The 27,598-nt window shown below is 46.8% G+C and overlaps 1 protein-coding gene across 4 annotated transcripts in view; it reads left to right on the forward strand.

Moving 5' to 3' along the window:
- The window catches only part of PLEKHA7 (pleckstrin homology domain containing A7), a 219,866-nt gene that overhangs the window by 138,717 nt on the left and 53,551 nt on the right, over positions 1 to 27,598 (forward strand). For 3 of the 4 annotated variants that reach the window (XM_040258262.1, XM_040258263.1, XM_040258264.1), the window contains 5 exons: positions 7,549 to 7,660; positions 8,655 to 8,759; positions 11,300 to 11,372; positions 12,775 to 12,875; positions 18,338 to 18,501. In XM_040258262.1, coding sequence (XP_040114196.1) covers positions 7,549 to 7,660; positions 8,655 to 8,759; positions 11,300 to 11,372; positions 12,775 to 12,875; positions 18,338 to 18,501 — 555 coding nt within the window. The remainder of the gene's footprint in view (positions 1 to 7,548; positions 7,661 to 8,654; positions 8,760 to 11,299; positions 11,373 to 12,774; positions 12,876 to 18,337; positions 18,502 to 27,598) is intronic. The other variant, XM_040258265.1, reaches the window with a different exon arrangement.

Below are 27,598 nucleotides of genomic sequence, written 5' to 3' on the forward strand. Positions count from 1 at the left end.
GCTTTGTCAAGCATTTGATATTGAGGTGGGCCTGCTTGAGCGAGTATGCATTCTGGAAGTTCAGAAGCCTGCTGTTGTGCTCAGAAGCCAGCTGTAAGGCCCCTAAGATCGCCTCAGAGTTTCCTAACCTAGGAAGAGGACCCTTGCCTGGCCTGTCATTCTGGCCATCTGAGTAAGTTTAGCTTGGTCCTTCTGCTGGGATTTGAGCAGCCCTTCATTTTCTCCTTGGACTATGTTGGAAAAAAATAACAGTTGGAATTGCCTAGAATTTCATGAGTGGTGTTTGGAGGATATGACTTTAAAAGATACTGTCTCGCTGAAGGTACATCTTCTCTTCCTGATCTTTGACCTCTTTGGGGGTTCATTTTGCAGGTGGCAGGGCAAGACTGTCCAAGGCATTTGCTGATTATGCCTAGGGGTGGGGTATCTCCTGCTGCCAGAGATGGCTGTTTCACGTTCTTCTGCAGTTTCAAGTTGGTGAAAGCTTGCAGTGAGAGATTGAGAGCCCAGGGTGGTAGAGAGGGCATCCTACAACTCTGAGCTCGAACAAGGAGTCTGTCCTATCGCTCATCTGCTGAGCCCTGGGCTGCAAGGCTGATGTGTTGCTGTCTGCAGCTGATGCTGTCTGCAGCTGATACAGCCAGCACCTTGTCTTTCCAGACAGGCAGTCTTGGACTAGCTTTGCCTGTTGCATTTGGTTGCCATGGCAGCAGAAAAATGAGGAAAACTGGGAACACCTGGCAAGCCAGAAGCAGAAACTTGACTGTTCAGTTTTCCTTCCTGGTCTAGGAGACGGTGTTGGTGACAATCACAGGTAAGGGGAGAGGTGATGATGGTGTCCTTAATCATTCGGGCATCTGGGTGTTGGCTTGGCTCTTGATGCTGCTGTTTTGGAGGGCACTGGCACCGGATATTCAGTGGTTGCCACACAGCAACCACGTCTCTGGCTTTCTGTGCTGAGGGAGATGCTGCGGTGGTGGCTTCGCTGAGTGTGGAAGGGAAGCTGCTGCCTGCACAGTGATTTTTGTCTTCCTGTGACTTCCCTCCTTGTCCTCTTCTTTTACCTCCTCCTAGTCTTGGAAGTACCCAGATCTCCATCAGAAAAGGCTATTTTCTAATGACTGCCTGGTAATCCAGGAGGAGGAGATACTCCAGAAGAGGTCTTGCCAAAGGCTGGGATTAGAATTGTAGCATCTGTGAAATGGCAAACAGAGGTCAAAGCCTGGTTCTCTCTTGTCGTAGACAGAGACGTGGAGCCTGAACAGCAGAAGACTAGACCAGGCTCACATGGCAGAGTGGGACTCTGGGCTTGGAGGCAGGAGAGAGCAGCCTTCGAGGCTCACTGGGTTGTTTCTGTGCCAGGTGAGGGGTGCTATTTGGGCTGGTTTCCGGCTCCCAGAATGATGCGGAGTAGGGAGAGGAACTAGAGCTTGTGTTCCAGAGAGGAGCTGGGGAGGAAGGGGAAGGAATTCAGAAAGCCTTAGTTGAGTAATGAGGCCACAGTTGCTGAATGAAAACCCCTGTCAGACAGCCTCCCCCAGGGTGTTGGGAGCGTACAGGGAGCGTTGGCAGTCTGTCTGAGTGTCTTTTTTTCTTGGAAGAGGGAGTGTGGAGGTGTCCGCCTGTTTCAGACAAGAACTTTGTTTTATTCCTGCTTTTCATTCTGTATTGCTTTTCCCAAACCCCTTAGGTGGTGGGTGTGAGTGCCATAAAAAATGCTGGTTGTGCTGGTTGTTTGTGAATGTGCCTCTTCTCATGCACCCAGTAATTTTAGCTGAGTTCTCCATGTAGAATCCTTGCAGATAAAGCATGAATTGGGTTGCCAGTTTCTCTAGGAACTAATGGGGCACAGATGTCATCTAATGATGTCTTCCTAGTAAGAGATTCCTGATTCCCCATAGTTTCCTAACCTCCTATCATAGCCTTGAAGACTCTTGATGTTATCTTTCTTCTGGGCAAAGAATGGGAGGCCAACCTCCTAGTCACAGGGTTATTACACAGTAGAGAAGCCCCAGATAAGGTGTTTAAAAGTCTGTTTGTAGAAAATGATTCCTGTTGAGAAGTTAATTGTTTGGTACCTTGAGCTTTCTGAAGAGATAGTGCCTTGGAAATAATAAAGTGTACCCTTGGAAATAATAAAATGTACCTGAGATTTATGTTCTGGAATCTCCATGATAATAGTCACAAACAGTGCTTTTCATTGAGTGTAATGCTTCATGGTTTTCAAAGCATCATTTCTGTCCACAGGACCATCTTCTGAGATGAGAATTCTCTTCTCATTTTGCAGAAATGGAAACTGAGGCCCAGAGTAGCAGTGTGACTCATGGAGGGAGTCAGTAAGCTGCAGAGGGTGGTTGAGATCCTGTTATTCTGGGCTCATGGTCTTTCCACCATCCCAGGATCTTCTTGGATTGGGGATTGGTCTTGGGGCTGAGAAGAGCAGAGGCCTATTTCTGCCAGACCTTGGGACTTGCCATGGGTTGGTATCTCTGTGACAGAGTCCAGGTTTTGAAATCCAGCTACTCTCTTGAGCTGGTCATTAATCTCTCCGAGCCTCAGTTTCCTCTTTGACAAAATGGAGAAGGTAAAACTGGCTTTGCAGGGGGAAGTGAGATAATGCCAGCAAAGGGCCTGACACAGCAGGTGCTGGACAGGTATAGCCAGGTCCTCAGCTTGCTTGACTTTGTGTACCTGTCCTTACAGGTTGGTGATACTTGGCCTGGCAGCCTACCTATTACAACAGTGATAGGGTCTTGCTGTGATCTGCTCCAGTTCATGATGTTGACTGAGAGACAGCTGAGGAGCCCATCGACCAAACTCACCTAAATTCAGACCCAAAGGAAAAAAATGGCTTCTGAATTTATAACTTCTTTTTTTTTTAACTGCATCTGTCAATGTTACACGCGTTTGCTCCTGGGAATGTAGGAGGCAGAAGCAGCTCCTTTCGTAGGTGGGTAAATGGAGGGACAGAGAAAATGACTTCCTGCCCAGGTTCACCTGACGCATCGCTGAGGAAGTTCAGAGTCGAATGAAGTCACTTTCCTCCTGGGCTTCTCCAGACTGATTTCTGTCTGGTTCTATCTTCTTTTGTTCTTTGCAGAGAAGAGGCAGTTCAGTTAAAACTCTAGCTCACTGTTTTGAACTTCAGCCCACACCCCTCCAGCAAAATAATCAGCATTCATGTAGTCCAAGTCAAGGAAAGAAAAGTCTTTGTTCAGAGCATCCCACTGCACTTTGGGAATCGGGATGGCACGGAAACCTGGCAAACAGGCTTTTAAGTTAATAGATTTGATTTAATGACGCTAGGAGTCTGCCTTCCCATAGCGTGTGCAGGATTTTTTTTTTTTTTGTCTCCTCTCCTGGATCCTTGTGACTCATGTGCCTCAGGGCAAGCTCCTGGGAACCGAACCACGTTCACGGATGCTCTGCTCACGGGCACGGGCTCTTCTCTGGGGGAGGGGGCCCTGCTTGAGTGAAACCTGTCAGGAGTATAACTCAGTCAGAGGACATGAGGACAGGTTAGTGCCTGCCCTGTCAGACTTTTATGTGGGGAACATGCCTGTAAGATGTGACTGGCTGAAGCAGGTGAACCAGAATGTCCACATCCAAGTGAATGTGCATGGGCTACACACATGCACCACTGGTGTTCCCACTGCTCAGACTATTGTGGTAAAAGATTTCTAGAAGTTTCCATCAGAGCCAGCTTTTCAGGCATGCAAGAAAAATGTTTTTGAGTCTTTTTTCATATCCTCATTTTTGAATATCAAATAGTGTCTCAAGCATGACCACTGTTTGTTTTTTTTTTACTAGTTGAAATTCCAGATCACGTCTAGTGATTTCTGAAAGTCGTAAGTCTAGTCAACCTTGGAGGATCTAAGGGGCTTCCCAGATGGCACTAGTGGTATAAAACCCACCTGCTGATGCCAGAGACACAAGAGATGTGGATTTGATCCCTGGGTTGGGAAGATCCCCTGGAGAAAGGCATGGCAACCCACTCCAGTATTCTGGCCTGGAGAATCCCATGGATAGAGGAGCCTGGAGGGCTACAGTGTATAGGTCGCAAAGAGTCAGACACGACTGAAGTGACTTAGCACACGCACACACAGACAGAGGATCTAAGACACCATTGCACCCTCTGAAGAGATTCAGAGGAACATCCCCTGAATGCAGGTCTGGTCACTTGGCCAAGTGGGTAGCTGTGTGCGCCTTGTTCTTTCAAAGAGCCAGGTCAGGAACTGCCAGGTAATGGTTGACTCTTTTGTGTGAGTGGGCAGTCCTGTGAAGACATGTTCCCTGTTTATAGAGACAACACAGTCCCCTCCCTGGGGCGGATTTAGTTTGGCCTTTAGTCCTGTCTCCTAATAAGCTGCTTTCTTTGGATGTTGCTGAGCAGAGGTCTCTATAGTCATGGAGTGTGGGGTTTTCTGCATATGTTTCTCCCTGCCCACCTACCCCCTCAGTGTCCCTCACTGATGTTCAGTGTTGGGGCTGCAACCGGTCCTTTCCCATCTGAAATCTATCCATACCTGGTTCTCCAGATGGTGGTCATACCTTCTTTCCTCACTGACCTAAGGCTGCAGGGAAGTCCTCTTTCTTCCTGCACTTTTGGCTGGAGAGCTCCCTGGCCAGCCAGCATCCCAGAAGCTAGTGTGGGAGGTGGCATGGGGGTTAGAATACAGAAAGGTGACTACAGTTAGAGCTCGAGATTGTAAGGTGCAGAAATGGCAGATGTGGCTACCTGTCCTGGATTTCCTGGGCCATCACAAACCCAGATGATCTGTTCTTTGTCCCACTGAAGAGCAGCGGCATATCTAGTTGATGGAATGTGATGCCGTCATTTAAAATGACATGAATGAGTTTAAAAGAAAGGAAAAAATGTTTAGATTACAACAAGTTTTAAAAATCAACATGGAAGATCGTAAAGCTATGTGATCACAGTTATCTGGGCTTCCCAGGTGGCTCTGGTGGTAAAGAACCCACCTGCCACTGCAAGAGACATAAGAGACCTGGGTTCCATCTCTGGGTCAGGAAGATCCCCTGGAGGAGGGCATGGAAACCTACTCCAGTACTCTTACCTGGAGAATCCCATGGACAGAGGAGCCTGGCGGGCCACAGTCCATAGGGTCACAAAGAGTTGGACACAACTGAAGTGACTTAAGATACACAATTATCTAAAAACACAAAAAAATGAAAGTAAATATACCAGGAAGATTCCTAGTGTCCTTTTGGTTTAGGATTCTGGGCTTCCACTGCTGTGGTCCAGGTTCAGTCCCTGGCTAGGGAACTGAGATTGTGCAGTGTGTGTGGTGTGGCAAAAAAAAGACAAAGGAAAGAAAGTAAATATATCAAGTATTAAAATGATTTTCCTTTGGATAACAGGACTATGGTTACAGTTTTCTTTGCTTCTAGCTTTTTTCTTGTATTTCTCAAGTATTCTGTAATAACCCTCATATCAGTGTCTTAAATGGGAGACAATTAAACTTGATAAAATCCCAAACTTTTTTTTATTGTTGGACTGTGTGTCCTGAATTTGGGCTTAGAGTTGTAGCTGCCATAACTGAGATGAGCTGAGAACTCTTTGCCTTCCTTGTCTCAACCTCTGGGAATTTGAAAAGTCAAGCAAGACCAGGTTCCAGGAAGACATCTCGGGCATAGTTCTGCCTGGAGGCAGGGGCTGGACAAGGCAGCCTCTCAGAGCCCCTTCCCACCCCCGGTTGGCTGTTATCTCTCTGCTGCACACAGCCTCTGCCAGCAGTGTGCGGGCTCTAAGTGTGGCGACATTCTCTGAGTGGGGAGCAGTGACAGAAGTCTGGCTGGGATGGAGGCCGGGGGCGGGGAATCCGGAGTGAGTGCCTGAGCTGATAAGGAGCCAGTGATCTTTCTGCCTGGTGGGACTCGCACCTCTAGCTGCCAAGCATCCAGCCCAGCCCAGACCCTTGGAAAGCTGATGCTTGCCGCGGTGGTCCTGCTGCTAGGACAGCTTAGCAAGCACGGTGGTCACGGCTGTTTCTGCGAAGGACTTGCTGATGGTGCAGGGTGTCGGGGCTCTGTCTTGGGGTGTGGAAAGGATCACTGTCCTTTGAGTAACAGTGGCTTTGAAGGAAGCAGCGTAGCTCCAAAGTGGAAACTGGGATTTTCCCTCCTGGCACCTCTGTGAAAGTGAGCCTGGTGAACGGACATCCAGAACGCGTCTTCCTCGGCTGTGTCTTGCCTGGATCCTCCAGCTCCATCTCTTCAGGGCCCTGGCCCAGGCCTCCAAATCAGTTTCTCCACTTCTCTGGCAAAAGGCCTCAGTTTACTGCAGCTGTCTGGATTCTGTCACCCGTCGGAGCAGCAGGCACCCAGCCAAAGAATGCTGGCACTTACACTTTGAGGAAGGCTTACAGATCCTGGAGTTAGCAGGGTCTGGGAATCAAGCATTGAGCTGCTCAAGGATAGGGACTGGATTGTGTGGAATCATTTTCTGCTGCTGCTGCTGCTTTGAAAGAGTCTGGCAAATGCTGGGGCTCTGTAGAGGCAGGTGAGGAGGTTCTCTACGATATCTCTTATGCGTTATACATTATGCTCCCAGAGTACCAGCCTTCCCAGGGCAAGTGGGAAGCGTAACTGGCCCTCTTGGTGGGAAGCATGATGTCACTGGATGCTGATGGGGACACATCAAGGGCATCCGCACTGGGGACCCAGGCGTGCCTCATTTCTTCCTGCTCTCCAGACATGGCACAAGGGGTTAATATCTCCAGTGGCTCTATTTTGGGGCTAATGGAGTGTTCCTAGAATAGGACTCTTTGTTGAGTAGTCTATTTTGGGAGGCAAGCCCCACTGGCATTTATGTAAGCGATTCTCTCTGTGTATCTGGGGGTGTGGGTGTGTGTGCGAGTGATTTCTTGTTACTAATTATAAGCAGCTCTTTTTGGGAGCCAGGGAAATGGAGGTATGTGTATGTGTGTAAGGAGTGTGGATTGCTCTTGCCGTGAAGAGTGGTGGTGTAAGCAACTGTGTGTGCCCATCTGATGGGGCACACAGTCACCCAAGTAAGAGGATAAATGAGGGGGCCTTAGGACAGCAGGCAGCAGTGACTTGGCCCCTTGGGGTGTCAGGCTGTGGAGCCTGCCCACCTGTCCATGCTCTTGATTCCCTGAAGCGCATGTATAGGCTAGACATCATGACCCTCTGACTGCAGTCTGGAGTTAAGTGGTATCCAGAAGATCTGTCCTGGGTTGTTTAAGGTCCATTAGCCAGTTCTAACCTGAACTACTCTGATGCTGGGAGGGATTGGGGGCGGGAGGAGAAGGGGACGACAGAGGATGAGATGGCTGGATGGCATCACTGACTCGATGGACGTGAGTCTGAGTGAACTCCGGGAGTTGGTGATGGACAGGGAGGCCTGGCGTGCTGCGATTCACGGGGTCACAAAGAGTCGGACACGACTGAGCGACTGAACTGAACTGAACTGAACTGAACTGAACTGAACTGTAACTAAACCTCAGACTCTACTTCCCATCGCAGCCTGGCTACTTATTCACTGGATTCTCTTCTTTCTCTCCACAGGCCAAATCCACATATGTCGAAGCAAGAGAGAAACCAAAGGCCGTCCAGCATGGTCAGTGAAACGTCCACGGCGGGGACCACTTCCACCGTGGAGGCCAAGCCTGGCCCCAAGGTGAGCTCTGGGCCACTCGCCCTTGCCTTCCCCTCTTCTGTATTTTGCCAAGTCCCTTTGTAGCCAGAAACGCATTTGACCTTCACCATAGTGTCTTTTTGTTTTTTAACTCTTTATTTTGTATTGGGGTTTAGCTGATTACAGTGTTGTGATAGTTTCAGGTGAACAGTGAAGGGATTCAGCCATACATATGCATGTACCCATTCTCCCCCAAACCCCACTCCCATCCAGGCTGCCACATAACGTTGAGCAGAGTTCCATGTGCTAGACAACAGGTCCTTGTTGGTTATCCACTGTAAGTACAGCAGTTCCACCATAGTTTTGCGAAGGAGACACATAATAAGAGATCTCCCCAAATGAGAGACCAGGAAATTGAGGCCAGTTGGGGTTATGTCACATGTCCAAGAAAACAGGTGATTGCTGACAGAACCAGGACTGACAGCTAGGGCCTTGGCCGTATCTTCATCTTCCTGGTGTGTCTTGGGAAGGCCACACCTCTGTTCACATGTGTCTTGGAGATCGCATGGTAAAATTTGGGACAGAGGTCCCAGAGGTGTCTGTGCCCAAGCTGTAGAAGCACTGACTGAGGAGCAGGGAAGAGAACCAGCATCGTGGAGAAGGGGAGAGCCCCAGAAAGGGGGGGCAAATATCTGGAAATTTGTAAATACTGTCACCAAAAAGTAGCATTGCTTCAGAAAGCCACAGGACATGCTGGGGCCAGCAGCTGCTGGTAAAAGTCGACTGAAAAATCCCTTTACATTTGTTTTCTCTGTGACCCAGACAGGAACCTTGCTAGCTCTTGGACTCCCCTTTTAATTAGGATGCTATGGCCATGTGCCTACCCATTCTCGGTCATCTCGCTGTTCTTTTGATCAGAGGATGGTGCTGTGCAGATGAAGGCACAGGGAGCCTGTGGCTTTTCTATCATGCATGTGCTTTTGGGGGCTTCCCCAAGTCATCCCGGCTGCTAGAGACTAAGTCTGCTCTTTCCTAGATCATTAAGTCCAGCAATAAAGTCCACAGCTTTGGGAAGAGGGACCAGGCCATTCGGAGGAACCCCAATGTTCCAGTGGTGGTGAGGGGCTGGCTACACAAGCAGGTGAGGAGACTGAGGAGGGAGGGTGGCAGGGAGGTAGTTCCTGCTGATTCCCTTCCTTCCCCTGACCCCCGGGAGCTGGGAAGGGGCTCATAGTAAGGTTTTTGTTCCTGAGTCTGTCCGAGGCCGGTAGATTCTACCTACCGATCGTGCTAAGTGATGTGCTCTTCCTGTTTGTAAATGGACCATCGACTCAGTGGCTGCAGTTTCCCTCCCCAAACCCATGTAACCGCTTTGGTTCTTGGTACTACTGGCTGTCCTGGGACTCGGACCCGAGTGTGGGTGGGTCAGCCCGCATCCAGCTCTATTGTCATAATCCTCTGCCAGCACTTGCCCTCCTGATATTAAGGAGCCTTTGTTATCATTTGCCTGAAAAATCCCATGTTTTCCTTTTCTCCTGTCTAGCACGCGTATCTAGCTTCCTAGCACTTTAGATTTCAAATCAGCCAAACTCAACTCACTGTCTCCTCAGCCCCTACCTGTCTTTTTCCCCTAGCCTGCTTTTCCTGGGTCATGGTGGTGCCATCCTTCTCCCAGGCACATGGTTTAGGAACCTCAGCACCACCACCAGCTTCTCCTGCTCCCACATCTGTTCAGTCCGGAAACGCTGTTAGCTCTGGGTCCCCCGACAGTCCATCCTTCATCTCTGTCTTTACCACCAGTTGTTCTGCCTCTGGTCCTCTGGCCTTGGATAGGCTGTGAGGTCCTAGGGTCAGAGAACATGTTCCTTTTGTCTTCTTCCTTCCCTTCTTGCCATCCATCCATCCATCCATCCATTCCCCCACTTACCCGCCAAATGCCTGCCATGTTCTAAGTGTTCTCACTGCAACGACAAAGGGATGAGTAACATGTGGTTCCTGCACTTGAGGACTTCCTGTCATAGTCTGCAGGGGACACCTCTCACGTGTCATGTCATCACCCAGCACGCACTCCCGCATAGCATATTATCCAGATAAACACAAATTCTGAGAGCAGTGACGTATGTTTTTACTCAAGGCTTTATGGGAAGACAGAGATGGGCGTTAACTTGTACAACACACAGAAGAAATTCCTAAATGTCCCCTTGAGATCCCTCTCCCCCAGTTCTATTCCCCACGGCAGCTCCCACAGCTCCCCAGCCTCTTCTGACCAATACTCCCCTGGGCACCATCCTCTTTTAATGAGACCCTCTTCCCTCACAGCTCTGTTCTCATTCTCTTTTCTTACCTGGGTCACTCTCTGACTTTTTCCATTTGCATCCCTGTCCCCGTTAAACAAAAGGCTCCTTTGACATGTGGGGTGAGACGGAAGGGATTATAGATAATCCTTCTCCCCAGCAGACACCCCCTTGCCCAGGCCCCTGGGCCCCTGGGCTGGGCTGTAGCTGTAAGGTCTGTGTAGATGCTGTGGACACCCAGTAGAGAAAGTGTCACTGTGCTTGTGAGAGTCCTGAAAGGCTTCCCAGAGGAAGTGACATTTGAAGCAGATATATAAAGGTGGAGAAGAGCTTTTCAAACAAAGCAAATATCGTATGCCAAGACTTTAGAGGTCACCTAGTTAATGCAGAAGATAAAACCAAGAAATACAGAAATACAGTTAGCAAGCTTTTAACACTTAAGTAAATGGAGGATGGATAAAAATTTTTTAAAATTTAAGCCTGTCAAAAAGTTTTACAGAAGGAAGACAATTTAAATAGAGAAAAATGGCTCTGGAATTTTCCTAGGTTTGGGAGAAAAGTGACCCTAAAACTACTATTTTCCTACCCTAGCCATATTTAAAAATTTTTCATAGTCATCTAAAAATTTTTTTAAAATAAATGTAATGATTTACATTTTAGATGAGTAGAGGCAGAGTCTTGTTACGAGACAGTTTAGTTCAAGAAAATCCAGGTCTTTTTCTGTTGAACAGAAGGAAAACAGCATAACCAGTCCCTTACGGTAGATAACTTAGTCAAATGAGAATTTTGCCTCACTGATTAATAAGCTAACTTAAAATCTTTGTCGCATACTATATAAATCAATTTTCTTTCTTTTTCTGATTTTTATTGGAGTACAGTTGATTTATAAAGTTGTATTAGTTTCAGGTGTACAGCAAAGTGAATCAGTTATGCATATACATGCATCCACTCTTTTGTTTTAGATTCTTTTCCCATATAGGCCATTAGAGAGTACTGAGTAGAGTTCCCTGTGCTATGCTAAATCAATTTTCTAATCAGTACAAATGAAGATATTTTATAGCATAATGAATGAATAAATATTTGTTAAAAGCTGATTTCTTTCTTACTGGAAGAACTGTTTTTGAATTCTTGTCTTCCTTTCTAAAAGTAGGATGCTTATGATATATTAGACTGTTTAGAGGAAACAGAACTTCCTGGGGATAAACCATCACTGGATTTAAATTTTAATGTCCTATTCAAAGAAAGGCTATGCAATAAAAATTTATTAATTTATGGAAAGAAAGCGTGAATATGAGCAAATCTTGGTTCCAGAATGAGGTTGTACATAACTAAGGAGGGGGAGCAGTATGCTCAGATATTGCCCTGATTAGTTTTCTTTGCTTTGCAGGACAGTTCCGGGATGAGGCTGTGGAAAAGGAGGTGGTTTGTGCTTGCTGATTATTGCCTGTTTTACTATAAAGGTGAGCTGAGGTTCAGGCCACCAAGGGCTTTTTGTGCCTGAGGTGGTGGTGAGGTGATACAGAAGTTGGTCTTCTCAAATCCAGTGTTTGGACCAGTGGCCTGAGCTAATGAATAACCTGTTAACCTGCCAAAGTGTTCACTTTTACATATGTGGATGGTTGGTGACTTCATTTTTATCAGTCCCAGAACTGGAAGTGCCATTTGTCAAGTTAAAAATAATAGAATCTGGTTTGCCTTCTACTTAGGGTCTCAAGATCTGGAGTTTTTCCAGCTTCTGCCCCACTTGGGGCATAGGCACACCTTTGATGCAATCTGGAGGGAAGAGAAGTATAGGTGAAGCATTGTATTTTATAACCTATTGTCTGGATTTATCCCCTGTTATTGGATGGCAGCTGGTGAATAAAATTGGCCATATGAATATTTGTGAAGCCCCAGTACATAGAGTTAGGGGCTGTGCAAAGGTGAGAAGAAAGTAAGGCTCAAAATATGGAGGAAGAGATAGACTAATTAAAAGACTAGGCTGTGACAGGTGCTTTGGAAGGCATCCAAAGTGCTTAGGCAGTGCAAGGGAAGCAAGAAATTAATTCCATCGTGGAGAACTTGGGCAGGGTCCTTAGAAGAGCTAGGGTATAAGTTGAGCTTTTTAGGATGGGTAGAGCTTTGCCCATGTTTGGGGGAAGATGGGCATTCACGCAGAAGAAACAGCTTGACTTAAGTTCTAGAAGCAGAAGAAGGTGGAATGATAGACCTTCAAGGCTAGAGTGAGTCTTGCATGGAGCACACACTAGGAGATAAGGCTCAGGAGATGGCTAAGGGCCAGAATGCAACAGAGCTGTGAGTCTAGACAGAGGAAGTCGGGTTTCCTTCTGTATCCAGTGAACAGTCAGCAAGTACCTTGTGTGGGAGAGCAGAGGGACCAACCTGTCATTAGGAAGTTAGCTCTGGTAACAAAGATGGTTTGGGGGAGGAAGAGAATAGATGGAGAAAGTATGATATTTCCCACCTGCTCTAACTTTGCCCATGAGGTGAGTACCACCCAGAATTCCTTCCCCACCCTTCACAGAACTTTAAATAGCACCTTCCAAAGCCTTCTTCCCTTCCCCAGGCTGTGTGCCGCTCCAGGCTGTGTCCCCACAGCGCATGGTATGCGCTGTATTTCAGGAGTTAGCAGGTGGAACCGAGTGTGTTCACGTGTGTGCCGCATCCTCAGGGAGAGGGCGCCGTCTGCCTCACCTGTGTGGTCCCAGCACCAGCACGGTGGGCCCTGGGGCACCTGAATTGGACGCTCCACGACTGCAGTCGTCCTGGGGGAGAGAAGCAGCTCTGAACTAGGGTTGTGGGATGGGCCATCCTAAGGAGGGTGCCACAGGAGGTTATCCTGATGTGTTCTTCCATTCAAAGACAGCCGAGAAGAAGTGGTCCTTGGGAGCATCCCTCTGCCCAGCTACGTGATCTCACCAGTGGCCCCTGAGGATCGCATAAGTCGCAAGTATTCCTTTAAGGTACTGTCCCTCTACTTTAGTGCAGTGGTGCCGTCCTAAGAAATGTTGTTGTTGTTTAGTCGCTGAATCGTGTTCAACTTGTTTGTTAGCCCATGGGCTGTAGCCTGCCAGGCTCCTCTGTCCATGGGATTTTCCAGGTAAGAATACTGGAGTGGTTGCCATTTCTCTCCCGGGGATCTTTCTGACCTAGGGATTGAACCCGCGTCTCCTGCTTCGGTAGGCGGCTTCTTTACCATTGCGCCACCTGGAAAGCCCCTAAGATACATTGTGTTCCCAGAAATGGCTTCATAGAAGCAGTTGTTTTTGTTGGGAGTGGGAGGGGGAAGAAGTTAAGAAGTTGAGTGTTTCAGACTCATGTTCAGTTCAGTTCAGTCGCTCAGTCGTGTCTGACTGCGACCCCATGAATCACAGCACACCAGGCCTCCCTGTCCATCACCAACTCCCAGAGTTCACTCAGACTCCTTGTTATAAATTCTTTAAGCAAGAATAATATCCCATCACAAGTGCTTTCATTTGTGTCAGAGCTTTTGAGTCCCTCAGCCTTGCTTAAGTATTTAGACCTCTCTTTTCCTGTCAGTACTATATTTCTGCGACAGGGTCTCAGAAAAACAAAGCAAAACAGGGTCTCCTGCTTTCTTAACCACTGTGGCTATCCCCAGTGACTCCAGAGTTGCTGTGCGTTGAAGATCCTGGATCCTCCTTTGCCTCACGTTGCATAGTGTGGTATTACCTTATTCCTGTAAAACCTTTTGTAACTGAGAACTGCTGCTATTCACATTACCTCATTTGATGCTTGTGGGGAGCCTGGGGGGTTAGTATGATGAGCTTCGTTTTATAGATTAGGAGAATGAGGATCGGAGAGCTGAAGAAGCTTACCACAGCCCCAGAGCTGGAGGACGATGGAGGCAGACCTCCACCCTGAGCTCTGTGCTCTTTCATGTGCAGTACGGGGAGGGAAGACAATTTCTCTCTCTTCCTCTCTGCTTCTCTCCCACATCTTACTCTGGTCATCTGCACACCCATTGCAGGAGGCAGGAGATGGTTTCAATGAATGGTTATTGTTATATTAGTAACAGTGATCTATTAAATAGTTCAGAGCCTCTCCTGCTCATTGTTGGCTGTGAAAACGTTTTGTTCCCTGGGTTTCAGACTAGTCTTTTGCAGCCGAACGCCTTCCTTAGAAAACCTTCCTTTCTAGGATTGAGTACTGCTACTGGGCAAACAATTGGGATAACGCTGTTATATATGACTTGGTGGTGGTGGGGACAGCATTTGGAATATCTTCAAAGTAACAGATTATAATAACTATACATATTTCATCTTAACACTTCATTGGGAGGTGTGAAAAATAGATTCGAGGAAAACATCTTTTATGTGCTGTCACATTCTCTCCTTTTTAAAAGAAGAAAGACTTCACCAAGAGTGTTCCCTAAATATTTTGTCTGGGAGACAGAAGGCATGCCCATTTTGGGGACTGATTGGGGTCTTCAGGGTCTGAGAGGAAAGAAAAGCTACTCCTGGCAGCCCTGGTGATGTTTAGCCGGTTCTCCAGAGAGGACTGGTTTCCTGAGTATGGAAGAGGTCCCTTCCCTTTGGGTCGCAGTGTCATTCTTTCAGGGACCTGAGGGTGGGCCTGGGGCAGTTCAGAGTCCACCTTTGTGGGCTACCGAGGAGTGTGCAGTGTTTTATGTCCTGGGCCTTATGCTTGCCTCTGATGTCATTTCTCAGTTTCCAGAACTGCAATTCTCTGACTGTTGCTAGGACACCTTGCCTGAGATTGTTCAGGGTATCTGCAGTGGCAGATAGGCAGAGCCTAGAGGGTTATGTGTCCTCTCTTGTCTGTCTTCTCTAACTGCACTCCCAGCCTGGCAGCCCCTAGGCATTGTGCTGGATGCGCCCTGAGGCTCCGCTGGGTCTGCAGGATGAGCCAGCAGGGCTCTCCGTGGCCTTTAGGTGCCATTGCTCCCCCACCTCCCACCCCTCCCTGCCATCAGCAGGCCTTGTGCTCTGCTGGCTCATCTGGGACATCTCCTCACAGAGCGCCTACTGGAGGCACAGCCTCCCTTGGCCTGCTGGTCACCTCTGAGCAAGCTTAGCCCCTCAGATCCAGGGTCTGGGGCAAAAACCATCCCCATGCAGTCGGTGGGGGAAAGCGTCTTTACTGCTTCCCTTTGAGCTGTTCTCCTCCCCTTAAGACTAAGGGCGCCTTACCTGAGGCCTACAGACCCATAAGTGTCAGTAGGTAAATCGCATCCTTCTTTTTTAAACCTTTTAGTGTCCACGGGTAAATCATGTCTTTTCTATTTTAATGCATAACATCTCCTTTGATTGAGAAAGCAGACAACAGTTGGTATTGACAGCAACCATGCCTTTGATCACCAGTAGAAACCAGAGATGTTTTCATATCACATTATAGTTGTTGCAGGTATCTTGAAATACTGTTTATGCTCTTCACCACTTCGAAATTACAATAATTATTACATGTGCTACCAGACTTGTTATGTGATACATTATTAAGGAAGCACCTGTATCACTATATTGCAACATTTAAAAATATTTTGATAACTATATTTTAATATAGTGTATTTCTTTTATCTTATTTGTGCACTAAAACACCTTCTAGGAAGAGTTCGTAGAATTCACCAAGTCATCAAAAAGATGCCAGAAAAAAGGTTAAGACTCTCTGCTTTAGATTCTGGCTGAAGGCCAGCCACAAGTCATGGTGTTTTACTTATGTATACTCAGCAAACTTCTATTGTGCTCTGTTGTTCTACTTGGCAGGATATAGATGCTAGGGATACAGCAGTGAAAGGACACAGTCCTTGCCTTTGTCTGCACGAGCCTGGGGATTAACGGGACAAGAAAAGAACAGGAAAGAGCTGCTCTTCTTTCCCCTGTCAATTTTGTGCTTTCTCTATCTCTGAAACCCATCTTCTCCCCTACCACTGTCACTATTCTGTCTAGCCTACCATCACCCCCCCCACCCCGTGGTAACTGACTTACTAGGCACTGAAATGATGCCTTGCACGTAGTGAGCACTCAGTGAGTGTTGGCCATCATTGCTTCAGCCCTCGAGTTCCTCTGTAGCCTTCAGCCTGTCCTCCACACTGTTCCTCAGTTACATGTCTGTTCAAGAATGCTCCCACCATATACCCTTCTGTGGCTCCCCGTTGCCTTCAGGATAGAGCCCAGTTTTGGTTTAGAAGGTCTGGCTTATCTCTCTAGCCATGTTTTAGCACACTTTCTTCATATGCCTTTCCTCCGTTTCTTGCCCATAGGCCTTTGCTTGAGCTTTAGTCACAACCTCGAATGCCCTTTCTGAACTCCGCCTTGTCTTTTAGGTGTCTGTTCAGGGCACACCTTCCCCAGGAAGCCTTCCCTAAGTCCTCTGGACGGGTTTGGTACTTTTACTTGAACATCCACAGCTCTGATATCACTGCCCTAAAAATGGTTGACTACCCATCCAGAGCTTTCTCCAGGGAAACTAGCCATCAGCTAGTTTTGCCAGGGTAGGTGGGGCTGGTCATATTCTTCAAACAGATCACATGGAGCTGTCATTTGTAGTAGGAGTTGTGGCCAGTGACACTCCTTATACTTCCCAAGTTAAGGTTGGTTCAGGTTACTTTATTTCGTGTTAGTCCTCTATAAGTCAGTGATGGTTCAGTGAATCCCACTAACTTACTCAAGTGGATGCCTGCCCCAGAACCCCCTGTGGCTGGGCAGAAAGTCTGGGAAGCAGGTGTCAAAGATCTTATGGGTCATTGTCCAAGGGAGCTTTTCCAAGAATTTCTGCCAGTTCACAGACACGCATAAGCCCCTTCTAGTTCTCTTCCTATTGCCACTTCTCCACCTTGCTGAAAAGGGGGAATCCTTCCTAGAACAGCGAGTGAGTCCTTATCATGCAAGAAAGGAAATCAGATTTGCTTTGGCCACTGTGGGAACCCTTAGTTGCAAGCCGGGTTTGCCTGGACTCCCTTGGCACTGGGCTGGATGGATTCAGATCTGTGAGTGTCACAAGCAAACTTGTATTTAATATCACTTTTGGACATGGTTGTTAGGAGTGCGAGAGGAGAAGTGAATGCTTATAGATCATGTCTGAGATTTCATCCATGACCACTGGTGATTTCAGAAACATGTCATTTTCTAGACATGTTTCCACTTCTCTCATTTTGCTTTCTCTGACTGGTCCTTGCATGGTATCTGCCTGTCATTGTAGATATGGGTTATTAGATCAATGAGCTGTATCAGACTCATTTCTGGATAGACCCTGGGTGACATGTCTGAATAGACATTCCTAGGTGAGTGTCTAGAATCCTGGCTCCAGCTTTTCAGTCAAAAAAAAATTTATTGGGCACCTACTGTGTGCCAGGCACTGTTCCTGGGGATATAGTAATGACCAAAATAGACAGAATCCCTGCTCTCATCAAGTTTATATTCTGCAGGAAAGAGAGAGATGATAAACAAGAGTATAAAATAAACAATGCCATGTTATAAGTGCTGTGATACGAAGAATAAGAAGAATCTGTGACTAGGCGTGGGAATCTAGGAAAGTTACTTCTCAGAGCTTTACTTGCCATATCTATAAAAGGCATTCTGAATGTTCCTACATTTCAAGGCTATTGGGATTAAAATGAGATAAAGGCATGGAGGTACCCAGAAGATACATAGAAGGCACTCCATAAATCTTTATCTTTCCACATCATCTTGCTCTGTGGATTTGGTGAGCCTTTTCCTTGCAAATTTAAAAGACTCTGCTTATCAGAGCCCAAAGGGGAAAACTAGTGTTACCTCTTCACGGTCCATCCCAGTTGCTTTTCAGGGGTCATTCCTGGTAACTATAGAACATATGAGAGTACCTTGAGGCTTCCTGACACATAGTAGGTATGCCAGGGTCCTCAGTCAGGTGTTAGACTGCTTGGTCAAACTTCATAGTACCTCTTTGGAGGAGAAGAGCAGCTTCCTTGATGGGCACACATCACATTTCATGCCAAGCAGGGAAGCCCGGGGAATGTCTGCACCATGCTATCTGCTATTGAGCAGCTGTTTTGAATCAATTCCAGTCATCAGGTGCTTCAGAAGAACGGAGGCAGGGATTCCCAAGAGTCTGCTTATTTGGAATGAGATGTGTGTGTTTTTTTGTGTTTTTTTTTGTAATTTAAAAAATCTTTTTCTCACATAAGCCTTGAATTGACTGTGTGCCCTTCCATAAGTGGGAGTAAGATAAGTAGGAAACAGGTACAGCTGCAGGGCTTTTGCTGTGGGGAGCAGACACAGCTGTTGCTGGGCCTGTCTGTGTCAAGGAAGGGGAACCCAGCCTTTTTTTCCACCTGTGGAAATCAGCTGGGTGGTGCGTGGGCTTTCAGTCTGGAAGAGGGGAGAACTGGGGCATCTCTTGGTTTTTGCTCCTGGAAGTGAAACGCACACTAACCTCTCTGACCTGGGTCTCCGTCTTCTGTCTCCAGGCTGTGCATACCGGGATGCGGGCTCTCATCTATAATAGCTCTCAGGCCGAGCAGTCGGGCATGAGGACGTACTACTTCAGCGCCGACACCCAGGAGGACATGAATGCTTGGGTCCGGGCCATGAACCAGGCTGCGCAGGTGCTGTCTCGATCGTCACTGAAGAGGTCAGTCCCCGTGGATGGTCCCTGCCTGAGCACTGCCTGTGTGGGAGGGGGACCCAGATTCCACCATCCACTCGCTCCTTTTAAGCATTGCCCTCTCTTGGAATTTTAAATGGTGACTTCTTCCTGGAGGAGAATGCTTACAGAGCCAACACATACTGCCAGCAGAGCTGAGAGGTCCCCTGGGAATTATCGAGGCCACTGGCCTCATTAAGCAGAGAAACGGGAAGGACTGGAAGGGTGAAATGACTGAAAAGGCTGGGATGCCCGGCCTTGGAGCTTGCTCGTGTGTTCCTCAGTCTTTCTCCTCTTGTGTGTGGCTGAAAGGACAACCTTGGGCCAACGTCTGGGGAGGAGGGAGTGGACAAGCAGGTAAGATCTTGAAACTGGAAATGCGCCACCGACAGCCCACCACCTTGCTGTTGGGAGCTGATGTGGGCACTGTCTTTCAGCTGCCTCTTCCCTCAAATGGGCCAACCAGGGTACCACTGGGGATCTGGAGGTTCCTGAGTCTGTTGACTGTGGCTGATTCCCTGAGAGCGTGTGGACAAGGAACATGAGTGAAGTCAGTTGCTTGGAGAAGGTTGGGTAGCCCTGGAAAAGTCGGGGTGCCTTTAGTCAGTCCTCACCTGACATGAACCCCTTTCTTCGCTGGACATCTTGCTCTGTTTGAAGGCCTCTGACAAAGGTCTCTTAGGCCTTGTAAGAGTGGTGTCCTCCAGCAACCTGAAGACCAGATTCTCAGTGATTGCAAATGAGTGGTTTTATTTTGTCCACCTTTTCCAACTCAATTTTATGTGATTTGGGGTATTAGTGGTACTTCTAGCTTCATTTTCTCTTTCCTGAGACTAACAGCTCTTTGATATAATTAGTAGCCTCCCTGAAGAGGCAAGGTAGGGGTCAGGTTCTGCCCTTGGAGTTTCCATAGCGCCTAAGTTGAGCGTTTGTTGCGCTGGGTTTTTTCCGACTATTTTTCAGTATCCTAGGCTTCAAGGGGGTGTCATCTTTGAATCTTCTGCACACCTGACACATAGTAAGCTCTCAAATATCTATCGAGTGAGTGAGAAACTGAAAGAATGAATGAAAATGTTGGACAGGACAGGAACAAAGACTGTCCTTGCAGTTACCCCGTGGGCCCTGCATCCGTGGCTCTTGCCTGTAGGCATTCAGTCAGGTTTGCCTCTCTTCCTAGCAGAGTCATCCAACCTGGATTTTTCTGCTGTGTGCATGATAATGAATCGAAAGTCTGTGCCATTAGCCTGCAGGGAGTCTGTTCAGTGACTCTGGCATCTCCACCTTCATCCCAGGAGAAGGAAATGGGCAGGTTTGACACGACTTACTCCTACTGCACAGTCTGGTCCCTGAAGCTCACTGTTTCCTTGTCTTTGTTGTTCATCAAAAACTATTTATTTTGGTTGTGCTGAGTCCTAGTTGTGGCACATGGAATCTTTAGTTGCTGCATGTGAAACCCTAGTTGTATCAAACCTGGGTCGCCTGCATTGGGAATGTGAAGTTTTAGCCACTGGACCAGCAGGGAAGTCTTCCTCCATGCGACACACACGCAATAAGACATTCTTCTTGTAAAAAAATACAAAAAGTGAAGAAAAATAGCCTTAGTCACCTTCCCGGTGTTACCTCTGTTACCAGGTTACCAGGGATCTCTTTAAACTATTTTCTGTTCATTTATGTGTATATATGCTCTTATAGAAATATAGAGGGTTTTTTTGTGTGTGTGTGGTTTTTTTTTTAATAGCATAAATGATATTGATCTTGAAAATCGTTCTGTATCAGTGTATCTGGGCTGACTTTATTTTTGCCTGTTGTATGGTATTTCATAATGTAAATGTTCCCTAGTGTAGTTAAGCACGTGCCGCATGTTGGATAGTCTATTTTGTGTTCTCTTTTACAGCACAGTTGTGTAATGAAAATCTTTGTACAAGCCTCTGCATGTGTGAGCCTTTCAGATTGTTGGGTCAATATACAGTGCATCTTTAATTGTAATCAATACTGCCAAACTGTCCTTTAAAGTAAGTTGCATTAATATGTTCCACTAGTGAGAGTGCTCGTTTCTCCACATCTTTGCCAACAGTTGATATTATCAGTCTTTTTCATTTTTGCTCAGCTGCTGAGTAGATAAGTGGTATCTGTTTATTTTAGTGTGTGTTTTCATGGTGGTGGGGATCTTTTATACTTATTGGTCACTTGTATTTCCCTGCAGTGAATTGCTGGTACCTATTCTCTGCATTTCCTAGTGAGTTCCTTGCTTTTCTTTGATGCTTCCTTTCCTCCATGTATTGAAATCTGCCCAGTTGGGAATGCTGCTTGGCCTCTTGCAGAAGTTGGTTGTAGGCTCTCAGTTGTGTTATTTAAGAGAATATGCTTTCCCCCTCTTTTCAAAGTCAGGATACTGTTTGTCAGTCTGTAACATTTTGGCATTTCTCTTGGATTCCTCAGAGATGGTCTGAGAGGTTTCTAGAGCCCATCTTTGAGTTCCCTTGGGGCCCTGGGGTTCTGACAGCTGGACTTTTCCCATCTTCCTTGCCATCTTGGTCTTTCAGTCTCTCTGAACCGCGGTTGTTTTATTCATGGTGAGGTCACTCACCTTGATGAAGATATGGAAATAAATTCAGAAGTTGAAGAATTCAAATTTATTTGTGGTGTGGTCATCTTCCCAAGCAGAGATATCTCTTATTATTATTATTTTTTTAAGTTCTCCCCTCCTTTATTTTAATTCTTAGAAAATAGAAAGTTTTGTTTTGTTTTGCTTTGCTTTAAGTAAACAAATCTCAGTTCTCTCTAGACTGCTGTTTTTGCGGTCATTCACATGGGCCCAGTCCGCTGGATTTGTGCGTGATGCATTTCTCATAATGGGAGCTCTGAGTGCTCTCTGTGTTACACTGGGTTGTTTCCACCGGCAATGTCAGACAGGTTCATTCTTGGTTCCCAGCTTTGCCCAGTTGTCTTGTTACCTGACTTGGGCACTGGGTCAAAGATAACTTGAGAATGAGATCAGGCTTAACAGGAAAAAGTGCTGTGATTGATAAGTGATGTCTGTCTGAACTGTTTAGGGTGAATTTGCTGGCTAAGATTAGGATTTTTTTTTTTACTTTTTCCTACAAGAGGATTTTGTAATTAACTCTCAGATTTTGCTTTCAGGGAGGCTCCTTCCCTTCTCTACTGGGCTGCCTTCCAGATCTCAGGCCATTTTATTATCTCTGTCTTTTTTTCTGAACTTTTAAAATGTGTTCTTGCTATGCTCATAATAATCTCTTGAAATCCCATAGTCATCTTTGCCCAAGGTTTCTTCCCTGTTTAAAAAAACATAAACAAAACAAAACTTGTTCTACCTTCTGACTCAGTAAAACCAGAGTAGCATTTCCTCTTAATTTTCTGAGAGATGAAACTGTCAGCCAAGGGAATTCAGACTTATTAAATGTTCTATTTTTCTGAATAAGATGTTCAGACATTTAGTTAGTGAGACGTATTCATCATGTAAGACTACATCTTGCCTATCCTCCCTGTTGGTGATCTGCTCTGGAAACCTCCAGCTCTGTTCCGTGGGCGGTCCCAACTGTAGCTTTTCCTTCTTTCCCTCTTTGAGTCTCACCCAAATGGTTCTATTCTTATTCACATAGGCAGATTCTTTCTCTATGAATGTGGTACGTTAGGGCTTCTTATTACAGGTAACAAAATGCAAATTTATCTTACAAGGGGAGGAGTTTATTGATCCACGGCACTGAAAAGTTCAGGATTAACTTCAGCTTTAGAAAACAGCTGTGTTCAAGGCTCAGACAGTATCATTACATATCATCTCTCTCCCCACTGGGCTGGATTCATTCCTGAACTCCATGTAGAGGTCCTTGGCAGATCTGGGATCTGGTGGCTAGATGGTTGCAGTAACCCCAGACTTAGGTCATCTGAGTTAAATCTAGTAGGAAAGAACCAGAGTCTTACCCAAAAGCTCTGAGATCTCTTCTGATCAGACCCGCTTAGGTCACAGTGATGCCCCAGGTCACCTACCATGGCCAGGGAGTGCACGTGCTGACTGACACCGGCCTGAGATACATGCTTCACTTCTAGAACCTGACCGTGGGGACTGACAGTGAGGTAGGGGTGGATTCCTAAGCAATGTTAGGGCTGTGGACAGAGGAAGGAAAAATGACTTGATGGGATGTGATAAATGATGTGCAAGCAACCAATATCCAAGCCACTTCCTACTATATCGATTTCTTTTGCCTCAAGTACTATCTCCTTCTAGGGTTTAGTCTCTGAAGTCGGATAGGCCAGAGTTTAAACACAGCTCTGCTACTACTTTCTAGCTGTGTCACTTGTGCAATTTAGGTATGCTTTTTAAACAAATTTTTCTAGTTCATCAGATTTTTGTAAAAATGAAATGAATGTATAAAGTGCTTACTTTGCATGTTGCCTAAAACATAGTTGATACTCTATATCCAATATGCTAGCTCCCATAACAGCGTCATTCTGTTTTTTTTGCACCCGTCCAGTTTCATTGTCAATCCTCTGAATTACAAGACGATGAATCTCCTGTGGGCACATCATACTCTCCTCCTCTCCAGGATGTGCCCATTCCTTAGCAGTGTGAGCTGTGGTTCAGCAACGCAGGCTTCCTGCAGGACCATCCCTCAGCCTACCCCTCACTGTTTCCTCCTCCAGCCTCTTCCTACATTGTTCCTCTAACCCCAGAGGGAGCCGTGCTTCCTTCCATTGATCTCTTGTTCCCTACAGGCTTCAGGATCTCCTGATGGACAAGCATTCTCGAGCCCCCACCCCTTCTCCATCAGGGACACTGAGCGCTATGGCCAGAGCCCACCCTCTCCCTCCTCCTGTCCATAATTTCTTCTCCCTTATTTCCGTGTTCTTCCACTTGCCAGATTTTGGATTCTGTTTTTTTATTCTCTACAGCCTCCTTAAAATCTGTCTTCCAAGTTCCTCCGTTGAACTGCCTTTTTTCCCCTCTCTTATCTAAGGATGTCTTGTCCTCTCCAAGAAGCTAAAGTACTAAGCAAGGAGGGCAGCTTGTTGTTACACTTCACAGAACTGACAAGCAGTTCAGATAGGAGGGCCTATCGGAAGGCAACCGACCTCTCTTTTTTCAGCTTGCCAACCTCTCTGGTCTGTCTATAACTATGTGGTCTCAGTGTAACTATAGTCCTGTCATGGAACTGAGGGGGCTTATAGTCCAGTCACCGTTAGAGTAAAATCCAATCTCCTTAGTATGACTTTTGATCCCCAGCTGGGTCTGTTCCCTGTAGGTCCTCTAGGCCTTGCCCATCTGCTCCTCTGGCCCTCACCCTTACTAGGACCACTCAACACATCCTTCAGGGCCTAGCTTACTTGTATTTCTTTTTTCTTTGACTCTCAGTATGTTAGATGCTTCTGCTTGTAGCACTGTGTCTTTCCTCATGCATAGAACTTTCATGCTAAAGTTATGTTGGCCTGCTTTCTCTTGTCACCCCCACTAGACTGTAAGTTCCTTGAAAGTGACAATGGTGCCTGGCACATAGTAAATAGTCAGTTAAAGAATGGTGCATGGATGTTTGGCTGGCTGGACAGGTGAGTGGTTAGATTGATGAATGAAACTTCTCCCTGAGAGATGTTCAAATAGGGATTTGGGATGTCTGAGAGCAGGCTGAGCACTGTTGTGGGGATTCAGTCTGCTCAGAAGTGGCCCACATGTTTCTAGCTCTCTCCACTCTCTTCAGAGAATGGAATCTTTGGCCTTTCAGACCCTGACCACTTTGGTTAAAGTGTAATGGAACAATGCCTGAGGTTGGACAAGCTCATTGGACCCTTGACAGAAGTAACTTATAGACATGTTTTCAACCCCAGTACAGGGCTAAGGAGTTGGATCAGATGGAATTTGAGTCCTGCTTATTTCACTGGTTGAGCTTCCCTGGTGGCTCAGACAGTAAAGAATCCACCTGCAGTGTGCGAGACCGGGTTCAATCTTTGGGTTGGGAAGATCCCCTGGAGAAGGGAATGGCTACCCACTCCAGTATTCTTGCCTGGAGAATTCCATGGACAGAGGAACCTGGGCAGGCTACAGTCCACGGGGTCACAAAGAGTCGGACATGACTGAGCAACTTTAATGTCACTGGTTGCATGATCCAGGGCAAGTTGCTTTACCACTCTGAGCTTCGTGTTCATTACCTTTAATGAAAGAATAGTATTTCTAGCTTGGTGCGATGATAGATAATATTTAAAGTCCTTTAGCTCAGGGTTTTACAGTTAGTAAGTGCTCCTCATAATCCCTATCCTTCAGTAGAGACAATTTATTTTCAGTAAGCTGGTGCTCATGTGAGTGCCCTTAGCCTCTCTGGGCTTGACAGTACTGACCTTGCAAGATTGTTCTAGGGGTTAGAGATGGTCTATGCTGGGTTCCTGGCACACAGTAGGACCCAGCATAAAACAGCCAAGCATTGGCCACAGAAAATGAGTGACCCAGACTGAAGCTGCCATAGAGAGACTGAAAGTGAGTGAGCTCGGTGCGTGCCGAGCTCCAGACTGGCTCAGGTTGGGCTGTGGTAACTGAGCATTACTCAGCCTGGAAGAGGGAAAGATTCTCCAGGCAGAAATGAACGAAGTGAGGAGATCTGGCAGCCATTATACATCTTTCCTTTCTTCTTTGTCTGGTTTGTCAGATCCTTAAAACTTCACGAGGGACTTTGCCAGTAGCCACTGCTGAGAGGAGTGACGGCCTGAGCTTGGCAGTGCGGTGTTTCATTTGTCCTTCAGCCTCACTCTTCTCTGGGGGAGGACAGACCCACCTATTGTTTATTTAGAGCAGCGCCTGAAAGGTAGCCAGCTATCTTCCCCCATCCCAGGGGAGCTGCCCTAGTTAAGTCTGGGAAAAGAAGAAACCAACTTCTGTCTCCATTTTTCTCCAGACGTTTCTGTCATCAAGTTTAGGAACTAATTCAAGTGAGCAAGCCTGCCTTTGGGCTTCCTAGAGACTCTGGACCCATTTGCTTCAGCCTTTTATATGAGGCTGTGGACTGCACAGGGTGGGTGTCAGCTTTTGAGCCCACTGTCCTCCTGAGCCTTGGGGTCAGTGCTCAGGACTTGGCACTGACCTTGGCACTGATTCTGTCGACACTGGCTGAGCTGGTTTTCCAGGACAGAATTTTTTTTTCCCCCAAACTTTAAACTTTTTATTTTGTATTGGGATAGAGCTGATGAACATTGCTGTGATAGTTTCAGGTGAACTGTGCAGGGACTCATCCATACATATACATGAATCCATTCTCCCCAAACTCCCCTCCCTTCCAGGCTGCCATATAACACTGAGCGGAGTTCCCTGTGCTATTCAGTAGCTGGACAGGAACATCTGCCACCTAATGTTGAGACACTCCGAGGATGTCAGTGGCCTGACCCTTGTTTCTGGGCTGTTAGTCTGGTCATTTAGGTATGGTGAGTAGGGAGGGATCCTCCAGTGGGACTGTGACAGATGGGCTGTGTCTGCCAATAGGACTGAAGTCCAGCTAAGTCCCTACAAGCTGTGTGTGGTTCCTTTTCTCGCTCAGGTCTTTGCATGAGATTTCCAGTGTGTGTAAAGTGTCTGTGTAACATTAAGATAGAAGTAAATATTATTCCTTATTTCCTGGTGAAATAAAGGGTTTGGAGGCAGAGTAAAATAATAGTGTCAACTGCTTGGTATGATCTGTTAACTTCCGAGTTCTTGTGAAGGACAGGAGTAAGATACAGGTGTCCTCAGCCTGAGCTTTGTGCTCTTCCCACTTGCAGGGAAAAACAAGGATTTTCTCTAAGCAGACATAAAGTGTTGCCATCATGTGCTGAAAATGGCCGGGGCAGGGCTCAGCCCCTTGTATCAGGGATTACGTTTGGTCGCCTGTGATAGAACAGCTCAACTTAGAGTGGTGTAATCAAATTGGGTTTTAGTTTTCTCACTAACAGGAATCCACAGTTAGTTCTGGCTCATATAGTAGCTCCGTGATGCTGTCAGGGACCTGGGCTCTTTCTCACTTTCTACCCAGGTTTTGACAGGTGGCTTTCATCTGCATTTTTGTCACCTTGCTTTCCAGTCTAAGTTCTAGGCGGGAAGAAGGGAAAGGTTAGCTAAGGCAGGTTCTTTCTTTTAAAGACTTGCCTGGGAGACCCATCCAGCAATTTCTGGCCTGATTTATGTTACATGATCATCCTCAGCTCCAAGGGAGGGTAGTGAATGTGAGTTTTTTGTTGGGTACATTGCTGCTTTGAAAAATGGGGGCAAGGAAGGAAAAGATGTTGGAAGCTAGTACGTTTGTATTTGATGCTGTGCTAATGGCTTCCCCGGTGGCTCAGACAGTAAAGAATCTGCCTACAAAGCGGGAGTTCCAAGTTCGATCCCTGGGTCAGGAAGATCCCCTGGAGAAGGAATGGCAACCCACTCCAGTATTCTCACCTGGAGAATTCCATTCCATGGACGGAGGAGCCTGGCAAGATGCATTCCATGGGGTCACAGAGAGTCAGACATGACTGGAGAGTCAGACATGACTGAGCAACTAACACACGCACTTTAGGTGCCAGACCCAGTGCGGTGCTCTTTCTGTGCCAACATCTCCTTTATTCCTCCTTTATTCCCCAAGGAGGTAGCGGTTGTTGTCCCTATTTTGCAGATGAGGAACCTGAGACCAGAGAGGTCAGGGAGTTGCCCAAGGTCACTCAGCTGCTATGGGCTGGAGCCAGCTGTTGAATCCAGGTCTGCCTGGCACTAATCTATGAACTCTGGGTTTGTCATGCTTGGAAAGTGACACATGTGGCTACAGTGATCACCAAACGTCAGGAATTCCTTGTGTTTTTAAATGGCCAGTGACACCAGGTGCTCGCATCAGTGGTAATGACCTGCACAGGAAGGGCTGTTGTCGTGTGAGCTGAACATCAATGCCGTGCATGGCCTCTTCTCTGAATGACACGGTCACTGACAGCCGAGGGGTACGTCCTTCTTTCCCACCACTGTGCTAAATTGAGCACTGCAGATGTATTGTGTGACAGGTCTCCTGATTTGAGAGGTCATGTGTTACATTGCAGAGAATTCAAAGAGACAGGGAGAAGACCAAAAAAACACTTTTGCCTTAAATCC

Source organism: Oryx dammah, unplaced genomic scaffold (assembly GCF_014754425.2).
Source record: "Oryx dammah isolate SB20612 unplaced genomic scaffold, SCBI_Odam_1.1 HiC_scaffold_17, whole genome shotgun sequence".
NCBI classification, from domain to species: Eukaryota; Metazoa; Chordata; class Mammalia; order Artiodactyla; family Bovidae; genus Oryx; species Oryx dammah.